General features: G+C 39.9%; 1 protein-coding gene across 3 annotated transcripts in view; it reads right to left on the reverse strand.

The window, feature by feature from the left end:
- Positions 1–9,461: 9,461 nt before the first annotated feature.
- Positions 9,462–21,734, reverse strand: part of ZNF157 (zinc finger protein 157) — a 60,602-nt gene continuing 48,329 nt past the window's right edge. For all 3 annotated transcript variants that reach the window (XM_077888512.1, XM_077888511.1, XM_077888513.1), the window contains one exon: positions 9,462–21,019. In XM_077888512.1, the coding sequence (XP_077744638.1) occupies positions 19,797–21,019 (1,223 nt within the window). In that variant the 3' untranslated portion in view covers positions 9,462–19,796. The remainder of the gene's footprint in view (positions 21,020–21,734) is intronic.

The raw sequence follows: 21,734 nt of genomic DNA on the forward strand, positions 1-21,734 counted from the left end.
TTATGGTAGTCCAAGTAAACTAATACAGTTGTAAAGCTTATTCCAAGGTCTGAAGAAATGTAAATTGATGGCCCAAATTGGTACAATCTCTTCCATTCTGGTCCTTTTATAGTACTCTGAACATTTGCATCTACCATCAGGTATGTATGACTTAGTTCAGAGTGTCTCTGCCTGTCAGGACCCATTTGTAGCCTCTCCAAATTTGCTGAAAGATGTTACACATCCAAGAAGCACAACAAACTTAAAGTAGGATGAATTCAAAGAGACCCACACCCAGACACATCCAAGCAAAATGCTAAAGGGCAAATACAAAATCAGAATCTTGAAGCAAGGGGAAAATGGTTGGGCATATAGAAGAAAACCCCAATAACCTTCACAACTGAATCTCTACAGAAACAATAGAGGCCAGAAGGCAATGGAATGACATCTGAAGTACTGAAAGAAAAAAAACGTCAAAAAAGAATTTTATATCCAGCAAAACTATCTTTTAAAAATGAAGGAAGGGGGGATCCCTGGGTGGCTCAGCAGTTTGGCGCCTGCCTTTGGCCCAGGGCATGATCCTGGAGTCCTGGGATCAAGTCCCACGTCGAGCTCCCTGCATGGAGCCTGCTTCTCACTCCTCCTGTGTCTCTGCCTCTCTCTGCCTCTCTCTCTCTCTCTATGTCTATCATAAATAAATAAATAAATAAATAAATAAATAAATAAATAAATCTTTTAAAAAATAAAAAAATAAAAAAATAAAAAATAAAAATGAAGGAAGGAAAAAAGATGAAGGAAGAGGGGGGCACCTGAGTGGTTCAGTCAGTTAACTCTTGATTTTGGCTTAGGCCATGACCTCAGGGTTGTGAGATCCAGCCCCATGTTGGGCTCCACGCTGGGCATGGAGCCTGCTTAAGATTCTCTCTCTCCCGTTCCCTCTGCACCTCCCCCCACTGTAACTCTCTCCCTCTCTAAATAAAATAATAAAACATAAAAATAAATTTTTAAAAAATGAAGGAAGAAGGGTGCCTAGCTGGCTTAGTCAGTAAAACATGCAACTCTTGGTCTTGGGGTTGTAAGTTTGAGCCCCTTGTTGGGTGTAGAGATTATTTAAAACTAAAAAAATCTTTTTAAAAAGATTTTATTTATTTATTTATTAGAGAGAGAGCATGAGCAGTGTGGGAGAGGCAGAAGGAAAGGGAGAAGCAGGCTCCCCACTGAGCAGGGAACCTGACACAGGACCCCAATCCCAGGTCCCCAGGTCCCCAGGTCACCCAAGAGCCCCCAAAAGTAAAAATAATCTTTAAAAAACATAAATAATTTTTTAAATGAAGGAAGAATAAATGTATTCCCAGATTAACACCCAGATGCTTGAATCTGTAAATCCACTATTTACCAAATTTAGGAATTTTTTGGTAATTTTTGAATTCTTTAGTCATGTCCTAGTTCTCCTTTCCTCCAGGACTCTGATGACATGAAATACTGTGTTAAAGGGGTGCCTGGGTGGCTCAGTGGTTGAGCATCTGCCTTAGACTCAGCATGATCCCAGGTCCAGGGATTGAGTCCCACATCAGGCTCCCTGTGGGGAGCCTGCTTCTCCCTCTGCCTGTGTCTCTGCCTCTCTCTCTCTCTCTCTGTGTGTCTCTCATGAACAAATAAATAAAATCTTTTAAAAATGAATGAAGTAAATAAATAAATAAATACTATGTTATAGTCTCATTAGTCCCTGAAGATCTGTTCATTTTTTAAATTATATTTCCTCTCTCTTGTTCAGATGGGATAATTTCCATCCTTACTTCCAACTCACCAATTCCTTCATTTGTTCCTCCACTGAGCTCTTTTGAGGTTTTTATTTTGGTTATCGTATTTTTCAGTTCTAAATTCCCATGTGGTTTTTATATATACTTCTATATCTTTGATGAGACTTTCTATTTTTTTTTTTTTTTTTGCTGAGTCTATTTTGTCATTTGTTTCAAGTGTTCTTAACTGCTCATTGAAGCGTTTTTTAATGGTTTCATTAACACAAATACAATATGCACATACGCTGTCTGCTCATTTTCTTCACTGTGCAGCCTGGCATTGATTGGGTTTGTTGACACTGATGGCCAGCTGGGCTGCTCTTTCCACAAGAAAAAGCTTTGCAGTTCTTGGAGGAGATCTTTATGAGCATTCAATCTCTGCATAGTAAGATTTGTTGCACATCAGCAACACTTGACATAGACTAGGAACTCCCAGAAGCCACTAGGCAGCATGTGCTTTGTTTTCTTGTTACTCCCATAACCAATGTTGGGCACCGAGATCTGACTCTATTGCTTCTTCTGGGCACCCTATTGTCAATGCCTATGGGTTTCTGCCAGTTGTGCTTAATTTTGACATATCAGTCTAACTGGTTCCTGATGGACTTCTTGGTCCTCTTTTTAATGATCTTGGACTTCCCCAGAGGTCTGAGGGCAGCCATGATACCAAGTAGGAGATGGCTGCCACCTCCACAGGCAGAGCCGAGGAAGAGGAAGCATTTGTATTACGGCTGCTTTTTTTTAAAGATTTTATTTATTTATTCATGGGAGACACAGAAAGAGAGAGGCAGAGACACAGGCAGAGGGAGAAGCAGATTCCATGCAGGGAGCCTGACGTGGGTCTCGATCCCGGGATTCCAGGATCATGCCCTGGGCCGAAGGCAGGTGCCAAACCACTGAGCAACCCAGGGATCCCGTTATGGCTGCTTTAAAAGTATTGTCAGGGATGCCTGGATGGCTCAGTGGTTGAGTGTCTGCCTTCAGCTCAGGATGTCCTCCATTGGGTTTCCCATGGGGAGCCTGCTTCTCCCTCTGCCTGTGTCTCTGCCTCTCTCTTTGTGTTTCTCATGAATAAATAAATAAAATCTTTTAAAAAATCATTGTCAGATAATGTCAGATAATTTGTCATCTTGGTGTTCACACACATGGATTGTCTTTTTTTCATTCAGTTTGATATCTTCCTGGTTCTTGGTATGACAAGTGATTTCCAATCTAAAGCTGAACATTTTAGGTATGTTATGAAACTCTGGTTCTTATTTAAGCCTTCTTTTTAAACTGGCTTTTTCTGATACCATCCCAGCAAGGAAAATGAGTGGAGGATACCAGTTTGCTAATGCCAGGCAGGGGGAGAAGTCTAGTTTCCCCACTTGGCCTCAGTTGATAACAGAGAGGGGGGGCTCATTGTTACTATTGGGTAGGGCTTGGAATTCCACTCACAAGTAGGGCTCCAGTTGTATTTCTCTCAATGGAAGAGGTAGCAGTGCCTCCTTTCTGCTCTCTACATGCCCTCCAATGATACCACCCTCGGGGGAAAGGGAGGGGTTTCTTGATACTGCCAAGTGAGAGAACAAGTCAAGGCTCCCCACATGGTCTCCACTGACACCACACAGGGGAAGGCTTGTTACAACCTGGTCAAGACAAAAGTCCTAGCTCTATAATCAGTCTTTCCTGAGACCACCTTGGCAGGGGTTGGGCATGAATTTTACAGCCTGTAGAGGATGAAAATATAAGCTCTTTACTTGGCATCTGTTGGTGTGGATGGAAATCAGGCCACATTTTTTTCTACACTGTTTTGATTCAGTAAAGTAACTATTTTCTAAAAGTTTACTATCTCATTAGACTACCCATTTCCTGGTTCTTTGACAAGATAAAGCAAGCTTTGGTAAGGTCATTTTTCTTGTTTGGGACCACTGGCAGTCCCACGTTGCCAGGTTCCCCAGCACAGTCTCAAATACATGAATAAAAAAAAAAATCCATGGAACTCACCAGTGTGCTCTTTTTTGGGTTCTGAGATCCCTAGCCAGTCTGCATTTTTTATTCCACCTTTCAGAGTCATCTTACATTTGATTTTCTAGACATCATTTCCAGGGGGTTTTTATGTACTCTGTGGGAAAGATAGGGAAAAGGGCATCTATTCCATTTTTTCAGAAGTGGAAATCCTATATCGGGTCTTTATATATATTTCTTCCAAGTCTCTACTAACTTTCTGAGGATATGCAATGCATTTGTTCATTCATTCACTCATTCATTCATTCATTCATTTATTAATTAAACCAGAACATTTACTGTGTGACTAATCTTTGAAATCCTTAAGGTGAACTGGATGCTCTACAGCTGCCCTCTTGGATTTCAGTGTTTGTTGTTCCTTCATGGAATCCATGCCTGAATCTGTGGCATACAATTTTTAGGTGCCTCATTCGACTGACTGGTCCCAATGGTATTTCATCCTTCAACCTTGGAGCACCAGTTGTACGTTCTCTTCTGCTTGGCACAATAGCCACATTTGCCACAGGTCAACTTCTGAAGGTGGTAGATGTTAGAGCCACAATGTGTGCATCTTATTGGAACGCTTTCCAAACGATGGAGACTTCCCCATCATCATCTCATTTAGGTGGCCAAGACCAAAGAGGTGGGAAGAGAAGCCACTGTGCAAGAAATTGATAGTAACTTTTTAAATACCCTTATTTGCTCATTCTAACGTGTGTCAGTTCTGGGTTAGTTGATTGCTTGATTATTCTCATTATATGTGCTGTTCTCTCACCTCTTTGCATGTCTGTTAATATTTGATTTAATGACATTGTGGATTTTACTTTGTTGGATACTGGGTATATATGCATTTTTATGAATTATTTTCAGTTTTGTTCTGGGACATGAGTTTGTTCCTTGGAAATAGTTTTACCCTCACAGGTCAGGTCTTCCTTATATAATTTTTAGGTGTATCTGGAGGAGTGCTCAACCTAGGGCTAACTATTCTCCACTATTGGGGCAATAGCTTCTGGGATTTTTTATGTGATACCTATTTTTCCAGCCTGGTTGGTGATCACAGACACTATTCCCAGTGATGTGTGAGCATCAGACACCATTTCCTCTTATTCTTTCAGATGCTTCTCTCACTGGCCTCAGTTTCCTCACACATGTGTGCCTGAGTGGTACTCTATTGAACACTCAAGGAGGACCCTAGAGAGATCACTTGGATCTTTTCTCTGTGCAGTTTTCTCCATTCTGGTAGTGTGTCCTATGAATTCTAGCTGCCTTCTTCTCCTTAGACTCTCCATTCCTTCTCAAGTCAGGGAATTTATCAGCCTTTTCCTGAGTTCCCCTACTCTGTGCAGTGCCCTGGGTAGTCTCTCAGTGAGGTAAGCCAGACCAATCATAGGGCTCATTTCCTGTTTCCCTTTCCTCATGGATCACCATTGTTCATTGCCTGATATCCAGCACCATGAAAACTGGGGGGGGGGGGGGGGGGTTAATGTATTTTCTCTGGTTTTGTTTGTTTGTTTGTTTCTTTTCTTTGTTTATTCCAGGCCTGAGGGAAATCCAGTCCCTGTGACTCCATCTTGGCTGGAATAAGTCACAGAAGGGAATTTATAAATGGGGAGATTCGTCAGTGGAGGTCACCAATATGAGATATATTTGAGTTAGTGTGATTTTTTATGAATAGGTAACATTGCACCCTGAGTTTGAGACAAGTGTGTCAACGAACCTGTATCAATGAATGGGGAACTTATAGCGATTGAGTGCTCATTGCTGTGGGATATATTGAGAAGTATTAAAGAAAGGGGAGATATGTGAATGTAGGCTGTCAATAAGAAATATTCTCAAGGGTGGCTCAGTGGTTGAGAGTCTGCCTTTGGCTCAGGGTGTGATCCCGGTGTCCTGGATCGAGTCCCACATCAGGCTCCCTGCATGGAGCCTGCTTCTCCCTCTGCCTGTGTCTCTGCCTGTGTCTCTCATGAATAAATAAATAAAATCTTTTTTAAAAATATATTTTCAGGGTGCCTGGATGGCTCAGTCAGTTAAATGTCTGCCATTGACTCAGGTCATGATCCCGGAGTACTGGGATCGAGCCCCACATCAGGCTCCCTGCTCAGCAGAAGGTAGCTGAGCAGGGAGCCTGATTCTCCCTCTCCCCACTGCCTGTGGTCTTTCTCTCTCAGATAAATAAATAAAATCTTGAAAACAAAAGAGGGGAGCCTGAGTGGCTCAGTCAGTGGAGCCTTAGGCTTAGGTCATGATCCCAGAGTCCTGAGATCAAGCCCTCTTGGGACTTCCCGCTCAGTGGGGAGCCTGCTCTCCCTCTTCCACTGCCTGCCACTCTCCCTGCTTGTGTTCTCTCTCTCAAATAAATATAAAATCTTAAAAAAAGAAAGAAAAATATTCTCCAATAGGTGAAAATCTATGAGTATGTTCAACAGATTTTCAAGTAAAAAAAATTCCAATGGGCAGGCATTTACAAATCAGATCTGTGAATTGTGTTGTCAATGATATGCTTGGTGAGTATTTAAGAAAAAAGAGATTTTTCACCAGTGATCATCAATGGAGTTATACAAGTGGAGGGGGCAGTATTTAGGAATATAGATCCTGATAAATGTGGAGCAACCAATCAGGGATACATTGATAGGTGTACATGAATGGTGAGATATACAATAGGTATTGTATAGACCAATGTAGTATACGTCAATAGGGGTATTAGGATGGGTATCTATGTAAAATAAGCTGAGCAATAGAGCATATGTCAGTAGGCAAGTGTTTATAAAATAAGGCAACTTGTCATTAAAGATAACAAGTTATACAATCAGGTGGATATTTAAGAATATAGGTTTTTTTTTTCAAAGGCAAGCAACAATGGAGTATGTATTATATAGGTTATCAATAAACAGATTTTTGAGAGAGAGAAAGTGCTCATGCACATGTGCATGCAAGGGGAGGGGAGGGGCAGTGGGAGAGGGAGAGAGAGAATCTTAAGCAGGCTCTATGCCCAGCAAGGAGCTCAAATTGGAACTCAATTTCATGACCATGAGATCATGACCTGAACTGAAGTCAAGAGTCAGATACTTAACCAACTGAGCCACCCAGGTACCCCAATAAAGAGAGATTTTTAAACAGCAGTTATAAATTAAGAAATATGCCAATGGGGCAGCCCTGGTGGTGCAGCGGTTTAGCACTGCCTGCAGCCCAGGGTGTAATCTTGGAGACCAGGGATCCGGTCCCACATCAGGCTCCTTGCATGGAGCATGCTTCTCCCTCTGCCTGTGTCTCTGTCTCTGTCTCTGTGTGTGTGTGTGTTTCTCATGAATAAATAAATAAATAAATAAATAAATCTTAAAAAAATAAGAAAAAAGAAATATGCCAATGGAGGTGGTGGGCTGGCTCAGTGGGAAGAGTATGGGACTCTTGATCTTAGGGTCATAAGTTTGAGTTCCATGTAGGGTGTAGAGATTACCCAAATAAAAATAAAACTTAAAAAAAAGAAGGGGTACCTGGATGGCTCAATTGGTTAAGCATCTGACTTGATTTCAGCTCAGTTCATGATCTTAGAGTTGAGAGATTGACCCCCCTTGCTGGGCTCCATGCTGGACGTGGAGCCTGCTTAAGATTCTCTTGCTCCTTCTCCCTCTCCTTCTGCCCCTCCCCTCCTCTCTTTCTCCCTCCTAAAAAAGAAATATGCCAACAGGTGTTTATGAATAAGATTTCTCAATGGCAGACATCTATGGGTGATATGTCAATGGTTTTTATTTCTCAGTGGGGAGATTTGTCAAGAGGGGTCATGAATAGATATGTTTTAATGGGTATTTTTGAATGGAGTGATTTTTTTTCCCAAGAGGTTAATGGATGAAAGATTTGCTGATGGGTAGGTATTTATGAAAGGAGAGATTTACCAATGGGAATCATAAATAGAGATATGCCAGTAGAATATTCATTAATAAGTAGGTAGCACAAAAGTGGCTATGGTAGGCAGAATTCTGAGAATGAAACCTAATATCTCTATCACCCTTACATAAGCTCCTCCCTTGAATGTAAGTGGAACCTGTGAATATGATGACATATAACTCCATGACTGTATTACATTAACAAGCAAAAGGGATCTTGCAAATGAAATTAAGGTTAATCGGTTGACCATAAAATAGAGAGATTATCCAAGTGAGCCTAATCTAATTAAGCGCAGGAGCCCTTCAAAAATGCTATTTTCTCCTTTTGGTGGCATAAAAGGACATCAGAGAAACTGAAAGCATGAGAAGCATTTGGCACATCCTTCTTGGCTTCGAAGACAAAGAGGCCCATGTGGTGAGGCATGAGATTGGCTTCTAAATGCAGGGAACAAGCCCTGGCTGAGTAAAGAATTGGGAACCTTTTACTACAACTGCAAGAAACTGAATTCTGCAAATAAACTGAACAAGATTGGAAATGGACTCATTCTTCCTGCGAGCTTCAGATGAGTTCACTGTGGTCAACTTTCATTTGGTGAGACCATTAAGGAGTGAATTCAGCCAAACTCACTTGGACTTTGGACCTACAGAAATGTGAGATAATAGATGAATGTTGCTTTGCTTCTAAGTCTGTGGTAATTTCTTACACAGCAATAGGAAACTGATAAACTATTTTCCAGTTGGGTATTTATGAAAGAGGGGATATGCCATAAAGAGAGGACGTTTCAAGGCAACTATTTACCAACAGCTTGGGGATTTGTCATCTGCAATCTTGGCAATAGTTGAGATTTATAAACACTGGGATTTGTCTATAATGGGGACTGCATAAAGGGGAACTAATTTTATGGGTTGAATTGTGTCCTCCAAAAAGGTACATTGAAGCCCTAATCCCAGTACCTTAGAATGTGACCTTACTTGGAAATAGTAACAGAACATTATCAATGGGGGGATGGTTGTCTTCAGAAGTCTTTGGAAAAAAAAAAGAAGTCTTTGAAAACGTTGGTATTTGTCAGTGCAGATATTTACACACTAGAAATTAGTGTATGAGCATCACCATCAGAAAAAAAACCATTACAAATGAGCATCTTAATATTTGTAATGTTTTGAGGAAAGACCATCAAAATTAAAGGTGCCAGGGGACACCTGGGTGGCCCAGTGGTTGAGCATCTGCCTTTGGCTCAGGGCATTATTCTGGGGTCCTGGATGGAGTCCTACATCGGGTTCCCCCAAGGGAGCCTGCTTCTCCCTCTGCCAAGTCTCTGCCTCTCTCTCTGTGTCTCTCATGAATAAATAAAATCTTTTAAAAAAAAAGGTGCCAGCATGCATGAAATTATTACTCCTAGCATTACACATTATCTCTAATATAAATTATCATTCTGTTTTATAAGTTATCATTCTTAATAAAACATTTGCAATATTATATATTATAAATAATTTACTAGGTCTTATCACTACTAAATTATAAATTATATTTACTGTTACTACTCATAATAACTAACACTTACAGAGAGCTGACTAGGTGCCTGGCATGGTTTTAAACACTTTATATATATGACTTCATTTAATATTCATACTGTTCCTATGAATTAGGCATATTTAATCCCCATTTTACAGATGTAAAAATTGAGGCATAGAGAGATAATATAATTTCCCTAGGGACACACAGCTAGAACAAGGAAAAGATAAGATTTTCTTAGTCAAAATTATAAGCAGACACTAATTAAATTTTTTTCCTTTAAAAAAATTACAAGGACTCAAATTTTAAAATACTGACCTAGTTAAAATCTTTTTTATTTTTATAATATTTTTCTTTTTAAAACATTATTGAGGTGTAATTCACATACAATAAAATTTACCCATTTAACATGACAATTAAATCTTGTATATTCACAAAGTTGCACAACCATCACAATAGAATTTTAGAATATTTTCATCATCCCAAAAAAAGACCCTGTACCCATTAGCAGTCTACTCTCCATTGCTCCCACCTCCTCCCACTCCAGCCATAGACAACCACTAATCTACTTTCTGCCTCCATTGTTTTGCCTGTTCTGAACATTTCTTATAAATGGAGTCATACAACTACATGGTCTTTTGTGACTGGCTTCTTTCAAATATTTTCAAATTTTGTCCATGATGTAACAATATCAGGACATCATTCCTTTTGATTACTGAAGACTGTTTCATTGTATGGATATACCATATTTTGATTATTTATTCATCAGTCAATGGACATTTGTGTTGTTTCCACTTTGGGGCTATTATGAATAATGTTGCTGAGAACATTTGTATATAAGTGCTTATACAGACATGTTTTCATTTCTCGTAGGTGAATACCCAGGATTAAAATTCCTGAATCAGGGGCACCTGGGTGGCTCAGTAGTTGAGCATCTGCCTTTGGCTCAGGTCATGTTCCTGGGGACCTGAAATTGAGTCCCACATCAGATTCCCCACAAGGAGCCTGCTTCTACCTCTGCCTATGTCTCTCTCTCTCTCTCTCTCTCTCTCTCTCTCTCTCTGTGTGTGTGTCTCACAAATAAATAAATAAAATCTTTTTTTAAAAAAAAAGATATTCCTGAATCATATGATAACTCTGCTTAACATTTTGAGAAACTTTCAAACTGTTTTCCAAAATGGCTGTACCACTTTGTTTCACCAGCAGTGTAAGATGGGTTCAATTTTTCCAAATCCTTGCCAACAATTGTTGTTGTCTATACTTTCTTTTCTAGCCATACTAGTAGGTGTGAAGTGTTTTCTCATTGTGTTTTTTTTTTTCATTGTGGTTTTGATTCTTATTTTCCTAATGCTTAATGATGTTGAGGCCATTCGTATATCTCATTTAGAGAGATAAATGTGTTAAGTTTTTCATGTGTTAAGGCCATTCGTATATCTCATTTAGAGAAATGTCTGTTCAGATCCTTTGCCCATTTTTAAGTTGGGTTATTTATGTTTTTATTATTGAGACATAAGAGTTCTACATAAATTCTAGATAGAAATCTATTATCAGATATGTGATTTGTAAATACTTTCTCCCATTCTGTGGGTTAACTTCTTACTTTCTTGACAGTATTGTTTGCAGAACAAAAGTTGTTAATTTTGATGAAATCCAATTTGTCTGTTTTATTTTTTTAAAGATTATTTATTTATTTGAGAGAGTGAGCAAGAGCAAGAGCATGAAAGAGAGAGACAGAGACAGAGAGAGAGAGAGAGAGAGATTCCCCACCGAGCAGGAAGCCCAACACAGGGCTCAATCCCAGGTGGGAATAATTCACTTTACTCACTATAGTGGATTTTCTAGAAGGGTAATGGGAGGAAATGCAGCAACCCCAGGACTACACATAGCCTGCCAAGAACCATACAAAGACCCTGAAGTAGGAAGCCTCTCTGTAAAGTATGCTTCTCCATGGCAGCCACAACTAAAGGGAACTACCTGGAAGGAAGGTGCTCCCATCAGCACCCTGAAACTCCTTGCTGTTTAATACCCCCAGCTACATCCAGTGTATTATATAAGAGTAACTTAGTGTTGAGAAACAGTTGGATAAACCAGAAAATAAGCAGGTGTGAACATACCTAGGATTGAGATAACAACTGGGAGAGTAAGGTCAATTATTCCAGGCATTGGGGAATAACCAGAAGCAGCAAGGACAGTTTGTGGTTCCAGACAATAAGCTAGGGTCGAAGAAATATTCCAAGACACTAGAAAACAGCTATAGGGACAGGTAACAGTCACTGCAGCGATGTGAAACAGTCAAACAGGCTACCAAACAGCCAGAGGGACAGAGAACAGTCCTTATAGTTAGAGGACAGCCATAGAGACTCTAGCCAAATGGAAGAGGAAGTCATACCTAAACGTCATGCAACAGCCAGAAATACCAAGGAGACAGCCAAAGAGATAAGGGAAGAATCTCAGGCTGAGAAACAAGGAAACAGCTGGAGGGACAAGGGGACAGTGTCTGGACCTGAGGAATAGCAAGATCATTTAGCATCTGGAGAGATCACAAAATAGTCCTTGTATTTAGAAGATAATCAGAGGGACTGCAAAACAGCCAAAGCAACAGGGGATAGACCCTAAGGATAAGCCCATGGCCATAAAAACAAAAACAAAAACAAACACAAACAAACAAACAAGCAAACAAAAAACACCAAGAAGTGGGCTCTCAAGTGCAAGGAACAGAAAAATAAAATAGTCGGAGGGACTGGGGAACCACCAGAGTCCAAGGAACAACTGCAAGGATTGAAACAATAGCCAACAAATCAGCATACAAAGATCAGGGGAAAATGGCTGGTCCTAACATAGGGTCACCAGAAACTGTGGGGAGTAATCACAGAGATCAAAGACACTATACTTATGACTAGTGGGAATTCAATAGATAGTCATGGGAGCTAATATAGTGCCAGCAGGCACATAGGGGGGACTACTGGGAGTCAAGGACACTGTACTGATGGCTAATAAAGGATCATCTGAACCATGAAGGGCTCTAATGTGGGGTAGGTTCTAATGAGTCCTGGGCATTAGGATGAGGTTCATGAGGCCAATACACCATACTAGGGAATAATGAGGGACCAGCATTCACAAAGATGGGGGTAGTAAATGAGTTGATGCTGAGATAGAGACAAAATCACTTTAGTGGTGGCTAATGGCTAATCAGTAGAGTGACCAAGGGCTAAGGGTTGATTTTTTAGGATGAAAACCACTGCATTTGTGACCAATATTAGTAGTTATAGTGATAACACTAATACAGGGTGAGCGGCAGTGCCAGGACTGACAAGCATGAGGCAACGATTAAACTAGTGAGCAATCACAGTGTTGAAGCTAATATGGTGTTAGCATACACAGTGATAAACGCTAATGTATGGTCAGCATGCACTTTGCTGGCCCATCAATGCATTCTGACACTATATTACTGGCTAATGAGGGATCAGCTGACACAGTGATGAGGGTTAATGCAGTCACAAACACCATGATTGGAACTTGGGAAGGTCAAAGACACTGTACTTATAGCTAAAGGGTGATCAGCAACGTAGGGCTAATGTGGAATCAACAGATACTGTACTGGAAGCTCATGGAAGTTAGTCTCAGCTCTTCTGGCTAATTGGGGATCAACAGACAGAGGGATGGTAGCTAAGAAGGATCTGCAAATACACTGCTGGTGTCTCATGGGCGTCAAAGAAACTAGTATTGGTTAATGGAGGATCAAAAGACACCATAACAGGGGCTAATGTAGAGTCAGCAGACTACTGTGGCTTCAACTGGTCAGACACAATATTAGTGGTTAAGGAAGAGATTTAGCAGACACAATGATTTGACTACTGTAAAGGCAAAAAACATAGTGATGCATCCTCAAGGAATTCATATTCTGCTTGTGCCTAATAAATCAAAAGACACTTTCGGGAGCATGGGCAGCATAGTAGGTTAAGCTTCCAACTTGGCTTTGGTTCAGGTCATGAGATTGAGTCCCATGTCAGGCTCCACACTCAACACAGAATCTGCATAAGATTCTCTCTCCCTCTCCCTCTTCCCCTCCACACTGTGCTCATGCACTCTCCCTCTCTAATAAATAAATCTTTAAAAATCAATCAGTCAAAAGACACTAGTGTATGGTCAGCAGATACACTGACAGGCTGTAGTGTAGGGTCAGAAGACACAGTGATGGGGGCTATTTTCAGTGGACACCACTCAGTTTCAACATTAAAAAACTTGAACCTTGGTAAAGGGGATCAGAAGACAGAGTGACAAGGTCATCTGAGTTCTGCAGATATTGCATTGGGGCTCAGAAGGATCAAACTCTCCACACTGGTGGATAATTGGGGAACAGCAGATAGATACTGGTGCAACTGTGCTATGCTGTTTGTTCATGGTGGGGAGGTGGCCAGACAGTGACTACTGGTGGATAATAAACATCACCATAACGATACCATCCAACATAGGATGAGCAGACACCGTAATTAGAACACATTGGATTGAATATATTGTAATGGTAGCCAAATGAGGGAGCAACAGACACTACATTAGGTCTAAAGGAAGGTGACAAGACACACTACTTTGAGTTAATGGGCAGCAGTCACCATGGTGAATCTAAAGGAAGGCAAAAAAATTCCATGATACTGAGTTAATAGAGGATCATCAGTCACAAACCTGGAGGCTAAAGGGGTGAAAAGACACTCTGGTGAGCAAATGGGTCAGCAAAAATTGTAATGGCAGCTAAAAGGGGTGGTGAGAAATGATGCTACGAGCTAATAGGGAGTCAGCAGAAAATTGTGATAAGACAAGATATTGTGGGCACCTGGGTGGCTCAGTGGTTGAGCATCTGCCTTTGGCTCAGGTCGTGATCTCAGGGTCCTGGGATCGAATCCTGCATTGGGCTCCCCACAGGGAGTCTGTTTCTCCCTCTGCCTATGTCTCTGCCTCAATCTCTTTATCTCGCATGAATAAATAAAATCTTAAAAAAGAAAAAAAGATTTTAAAAAAAGACAAGATATGGTGACCTGCTGGTAGGTCATTGTACAGACACTGTGCTCCAGGCTAACAGAAGTAAAAAGAAGAGCTGCAAGTTAATGGTGTATTAGTAGACACCATGCTGACATATCCTGGGGGTAAACTACTGTGGTGGTGGCTAATGGAGGATCAAGAGGGATTGTGCTTACACAGGAGTTGGGACGCCTGGGTGGCTCAGCAGTTGCGTGTCTGCCTTAGGCTCAGGGCATGATCCTGGAATCTGGGATTGAGTCCCATATGGGGCTCCTTGAGGGAAGCCCGCTTCTCCCTCTGCCTGTGTCTCTGCCTCTCTTTCTCTCTCTCCCTCTCTGTCTCTCTGTCTCTCATGAATAAATACAATCTTTAAAAAAAAAAAGAGTCAAATACACATAGGAGGATTGGCACTGAGGGATCACCACGTAGGTGATAGCTGCTGGTGGAGGGCGACTACCATCCATCATGGGGCCTCAGTGAAGGTCATTTTCATGGAGCAAGGCCATTTCTAAAGCCTTGGGAGGACTAAGTGTCCCATTGCTAGTGTCTTTTATCTGATCTAGCAGTCAAGATTCCTGGTTTTCTCCCTGGCAGCCCACATCTGGCTCCTGGTACAGGAACAGTTAACTTTTTTATTGTTTTTAAATTTTAGTTGAGATATAATTTACAACAATAAAGTGCACAAATCCTAAATTTACTCATTTCATAACTATTAGTACACATTCCAATCAAGATACAGAATAGTTCTATCACTCGAGGAAGTTCCATCCAATCCCTTAGGAATTAATCCCCATCCCAGGGGCAACCACTGATCTGCTTTCTGTCACTACAGGTTACTTTATTTATGGTTGACACTTTCCATAATAATAACAATAATAATAATTTTAAAACAGAAAGTTGAAATTCTGTATTTTTTAAAAGATTTTATTTGACAAAGAGAGCACAAGCAGGAGGAGTGGCAGGCAGAGGGAGAGGGAGAAGCAGGCTCCCCACTGAACAAGGAACCCAATGTGTAGCTGGATCCCAGGAGCCCAAGATCATGACCTGAGCCAAAACAGACACTTAACCAACTGAGCCACCCCTAAAATTGAAATGTTTAAAATGGATGAGCTGAAGATTAAAAGAATCAATGAGAAAACATCTTGATAAATGTAATTAATAATAAATGAGGGCGAGGACACACTGTTTACAAAATGCAGAAAGTGTAATATATACATTCAAGTGTATGCTATATTTGGGAGCATCTGATGATTAATTCAAATGTCCTGGGTCTTCATATTTATTACAGAATATACAGGAAACTAAACAAAAAACAAGTATTTAATTTAGCATCAATTTACTATAGCAGAGTGCTACCAAATACTAATGGTAAAGGATTGACTTCTGCTGATCAGAAATGGTGCATTAGAAACATTCTTGGGGGGGCCTGGCTGGCTCAGTCGGTAGAGCATGTGACTCTTACCTTTGGGTTATGAGTTCGAGCCCCATGTCGAACTAGAGCTTACTTAAAAAAAATTTTTATATAAGATATGCTTCAAAAAAAAAAAACATTCTCAAAGTTCAGTGGGTTGTCACTAATAGATCTCCACTAAACAATATTTTTCAGGCAAAGAAGAAATTGATCCTGGATGGAATACAGAAAGGAATGAAGAGCAACCAGGGTGGTAAACATGTGGGTAAAATGAAATGAACATATAAAACAAAAATGTTTTCAAGGGATTTATGAGTGTGTATTTGCCTGTGTGCGTATGTGTGTGTATATGTATATACACACATATATTACATATAATTATTTATATAAACCCCATAATACATCATTATATTTGAAAATATATATGTACATACATCTATATGAGCAAAGTTTCTGTTAAAAATTAGCTTTAATCACTAAACTCTACCCCTGAAACTAATATACTATATGTTAATTAATTGAATTTAAATTTTAAAAAAATTTAAATTAGCTTTAAAAGACAATTTCTTGGAGAAAACCATAAGATACAATTAAAGGTTAAAAAGGTGAGTTAACCAAAAGACTCCACCCCAAGATTGCTAGAACTCATACAGCAACTTGGCAGCGTGGCAGGGTACAAAATCAATGCCCATAAATCAGTGGCATTTCTATACACTAACAATGAAACTGAAGAAAGAAAAATTAAGGAGTCAATCCCATTTACAATTGCACCCAAAAGCATAAGATACCTAGGAATAAACCTAACCAAAGGGGTAAAGGATCTATACCCTAATAACCACAGAACACTTCTGAAAGAAATGGAGGAAGACACAAAGAGATGGAAAAATATTCCATGCTCATGGATTGGAAGAATTAATATTGTGAAAATGTCAACAGTACCCAGGGCAATTTACACGTTTAATGCAATCCCTATCAAAATACCATGGACTTTCTTCAGAGAGTTAGAACAAATTATTTTAAGATTTGTGTAGAATCAGAAAAGACCCCGAATAGACAGGGGAATACTGAAAAAGAAAACCAGAGCCGGGGGCATCACAATGCCAGATTTCAGGTTGTACTACAAAGCTGTGGTCATCAAGACAGTGTGGTACTGGCACAAAAACAGACACAGAGATCAATGGAACAGAATAGAGAATCCAGAAATGAGCCCTCAACTCTATGGTCAACTAATATTCGACAAAGCAGGAAAGACTATCCACTGGCAAAAAGTCTCTTCAATAAATGGTGCTGGGAAGATTGGAGAGCCACATGAAGAAGAATGAAACTAGACCATTCTCTTGCACCATACACAAAGATAAACTCAAAATGGATGAAAGATCTAAATGTGAGACAAGAATCCATCAAAATCCTAGAGGAAAACACAGACAACACCCTTTTTGAACTTGGCCACAGCAACTTCTTGCAAGATACATCTATGAATCAAGGGAAACAAAAGCAAAAATGAACTATTGGGACTTCATCAAGATAAAAAGCTTCTGCACAGCAAAAGAAACAGTCAACAAAACTAAAAGACAACCTACAGAATGGGAGAAGATATTTGCAAGTGACTTATCAGATAAAGGGCTAGTATTCAAAATCTATAAAGAACTTATTAAACTCAACACCCAAGAAACAAACAATCCAATCATGAAATGGGCAAAAGACATGAACAGAAATTTCACCAAGGAAGACATAGACATGGCCAACAAGCACATGGGAAAATGCTCCACATCAGTGGCCATCAGGGAAATACAAATCAAAACCACAATGAGATACCACCTCACACCAGTGAGAATGGGGAAAATTAACAAGACGGGAAACCACAAATGTTGGAGAGGATGCGGAGAAAAGGGAACCCTCTTGCACTGTTGGTGGGAATGTGAACTGGTGCAGCCACTCTGGAAAACTGTGTGGAGGTTCCTCAAAGAGTTAAAAACAGAACTGCCCTATGACCCAGGAATTGCACTGCTGGGGATTTACCCCAAAGATACAGATGCAGTGAAATGCCAGAACATCTGCACCCCAATGTTTCTAGCAGCAATGTCCACAATAGCCAAACTGTGGAAGGAGCCTTGGTGCCTATCGAAAGATGAATGGATAAAGAAGCTGTGGTCTATATATACAATGGAATATTCCTCAGCCATTAGAAATGACAAATATCCACCATTTGCTTCGACGTGGATAGAACTGGAGGGTATTATGCTGAGTGAAATAAATCAATCAGAGAAGGACAAACGTTATATGGTCTCATTCATTTGGGGAATATAAAAAGTAGTGAAAGGGAATAAAGAGGAAAGGAGAGAAAATGAGTGGGGAAATATCAGAGAGGGTGACAGAACATGAGAGACACCTAACTCTGGGAAACGAACAAGGGGTAGTGGAAAGGGAGGTGGGCAGGGGGTTGGGGTGACTGGGTCATGGGCACTGAGGGGGACACTTGACAGGATGAGCACTGGGTGATATGCTGTATGTTGGCAAACTGAACTCCAATAAAAAATAAATAAATAAAATAAAATAATAAAAAATAAAAAGGTGAGTTAAAAAATAAAAAGATAAACCATTTTCATGGATAGAATGGCTTAAAGCCATTTTGCACCTTTCAGACTGGTAGCAATTTGAAAGACTGATAATAAGTCCTGGTGAATATGTGGGAAAATATAAACTTCATCTCAACTGCTCATAACAGTATAAATTAGTACAACCTAGAAGGAAAAATCCAATTATTTAATAAAGTTGAAAAACTTTTTGTATCAATCAGAAGAACCCAGCTAGGGGACAGAAACAATACCAGCTATTTTAATGAAAAGAATGTCTTAGAAAGAATGTTTAACTACTCACAAATTATTAACCATGTAACTGAAAAGACAGAAAGAGACTGTTAAAATTTTCATGGAGGTAGCAATTGCAGAAAGCAGCTGAGCTAAGATAACAAGGGAAGAAACTGGAATTAATAAACATTGAAAGGTTGGAGGAGTAGTGTCATGTGGGTGGGACTCATACCTCTAAGGAGATGGCACCAAGCAGTTGCTGCTAGTGTCTCTGAGGAGGTGAGTAGGCTGTTCTGTGAGTGCTGGTAATCTACAACCTGAATTAAACTATTGCCGTCGTGAGGAACTTCTGCTGCTCAAAGGAAGACACAATCCTGAGCTGACATTCATATAAACAGGGAGCTAAAAGGAAGGGGGGGGGGAGGAGCAGGTCCCTTTTTCCTTCCTCACACTCAAAGTGTGTATTTAGTATCTCTTACTGGTAAGGCCCAACAGGAAGCAGATAGCAAGAAAGAAATATGTTTTGTAGAGTCATAGCCCCAGCATCACAGAGAACGGTGTTGAAGGGGAGTGTCAGAGTGAGGGCACAAGAGCTTAATCACTTAAACACTCCCTATACTCTAACTCTATGACCCATCAGTTCCACTTTTAGATTTAGATGCTAAACATAGAAAAATACAAATGTCTTGCACTAGGGGAATGAAGAGAGAAATGAACGAACCAGACCTAGATTTATCAACATAGATGGACCTTGGAAAGGTAAAATTTCATGAAAAAAGCAAGCTACAGAGTTTCAACACTGTATGATATCCTTTAGGTAAAGTTTTTAAGAGCAATAGAGAATTATATATTGTACAATTCACACTATACACATACACAAAAACTCTTAGGGTAGATGAAAAATTCTAAATGTTGAAAGGAAAACCTTAACCTCAGAGGAAAGGACAGGAGAATATTATCAACTTGAAACTGGTAATATTCAAACATAAAGCCTCAGCAGAAGAGTTAACAAAATTAAGTAACCAGGCACAGTCCATGAGCAGATTATCTGCAACACATATGACTGGAAAAAAAGATTTTTATATGCTCATATATTAAAAAACAAAAACAACAACATTTAAACCAAGAAGCAAATATAAGATAAGCAGCCCATTATAAACAATGAGCAAAGGATATAGAACTGTCAGTGCACAGAAGAAAAATCCTAATGGCCAATCAACAGGTAAGAAAATATTCCACCTCATCATTAATTAGGGAAATCCAAAAGAAATGAAATCAATGAGTTGTCCCATAAAGAGAATCAGGACGTATTTTCACACCAGTGTAGGAGCCAATTATAACAGGTATACTCTGTGTGTGTGGTGACTAGATGACCCAAAGGGATTGATCAAATGGTAATAGGAGTTTTCACAAAGAAGCTTTCTCCATAGTACAAGGCAAGGGCCGGCCTATGTGAGTTCTCTGATGTTCTGTGAGGTGTGCTTTCCGGCAGAAGGCTTTCCCACATTCCTGACATTCAAAGGGTCTCTCTCCTGTGTGAATTCGCTGATGTTCAATGAGGCGTACTTTCACATAGAAGGCATTTCCGCATTCACTACATTCATAGGGTTTCTCTCCTGTGTGAGTTCTCTGGTGTTGACAAAGGGATTTCTTCATACTGAAGATTTTTCCACATTCACTACATTCATAGGGTTTCTCTCCTGAATGCATTCTCTGATGTTCAATGAGGCGTGCTTTCACATAGAAGGCATTACCACACTTATTACATTCATAAGGTTTCTCTCCTGTGTGAATTCGCTGATGTATCCCAAGAGATGAGTGCACCCTAAAAGATTTCCCACATTCATTACATTGATAGGGTTTTTCACCTGTGTGAGTTCTCTGATGATTATTGAGAGTCATTTTCATTCTGAAGAATTTCCCACATTCACCACATTTATATGGTTTCTCACCTGTGTGAATTCTTTGATGTTGATTTAGGGATTTCTTTGCACGGAAGTTTTTCCCACAGTCACTACATTCATATGGTTTCTCCCCGGTGTGAGTTCTCTGGTGTTGTGTAAGGGATATCTTAACTCGAAATGTTTTTCCACATTCACTACATTCATAGGGCTTCTCCCCAGTGTGAGTTCTCTGATGAATCATGAGGGTTGCCTTCTCAGAAAAGGTTTTTCCACATTCAGTACATTCATAGGGTCTCTCTCCCGTGTGCGTTCTCTGATGTAGAATGAGTTGTGACTTCCTGCCAAAAGACTTCCTACATTCATTACATTCAAAGGGTTTCTCCCCTGTGTGAGTTTTCTGGTGAGCAATGAGGTATGATCTTGCACTAAAGGTCTTTGCACATTCACCACATTTATAGGGTCTCTCCCCTGTGTGTATTCTCAGATGTTCAATAAGATTTGATTTCCTGCAGTAAGTTTTCCCACATTCATGACATCCAAAGTTTTTTACTCCTGTGTGTGTTCTTTTGTGTCCAACAAAGCCTGTTTTCTTGTAGAAGACTTTCCCATATTCGTTATATTCAACAGTTTGATCCAAAGTTTGAATTTTCTGATGCTGAAGGTCATTATCATGCCTGAGGGCATTACCCCCAACAGAACTGTTGCCACACAGCAGTGAGAGAGATCCTTTAAAAACAAATCAGAAAAAATAAAATAAAATAAAAACTAAAAACAAATCAGATCATTCTTTCACTTAAATCTCAAAAATGGCATCAAATTAAAGTGCTTAACAAAGTCTATAAAGCATATCCTATAAAAAGTGCTTAACATATCCTAAAAAACTACATAATTTGGCCCCCAGCTAATTCTCTGATATTGCCTCTTACCACCCTCACCACCCACCATCAGGATACCCAGCCTCAAAAAAAAAAAAAAAAAAAAAAAAAGGATACCTGGCCTCTTTGCTATTTTTAGGATATATCACTCAGACCAGGCCTGATACATACTGTTCTCTCTACCCAGAATTTGAAAATCTACATGGTTCTGTCTGTCTCCTATCACCGATGTTGGCACGCTAATGTCAACCTCACAAAAAGTCTTCCCTGAGCACATTCTCCACAAGCACACAACCATCATTGTCTATCTTTTTTATCTTGAACTGATTTTCTTTTCACCACCAAACATTTGTTTTTGGTCTCTTTCCCTCATAAGACTGCAAGTTCCCAGAGAACAGAGATATCAACTTATTCACTGCTGGACCCCCACACCTAGAACATGACCAGATTAGAGTTGATACTCATTTAAGATTTGGTTGAACACTAAATGAATGTATGAGTGAATGCCTGACAACAGTAGCCATCCAAGACAATGGAGGGAAGGAAGATAATTTAGAATACTAAAG

This window comes from Canis aureus, chromosome X (assembly GCF_053574225.1).
Source record: "Canis aureus isolate CA01 chromosome X, VMU_Caureus_v.1.0, whole genome shotgun sequence".
In the NCBI taxonomy this organism is placed as follows: Eukaryota; Metazoa; Chordata; class Mammalia; order Carnivora; family Canidae; genus Canis; species Canis aureus.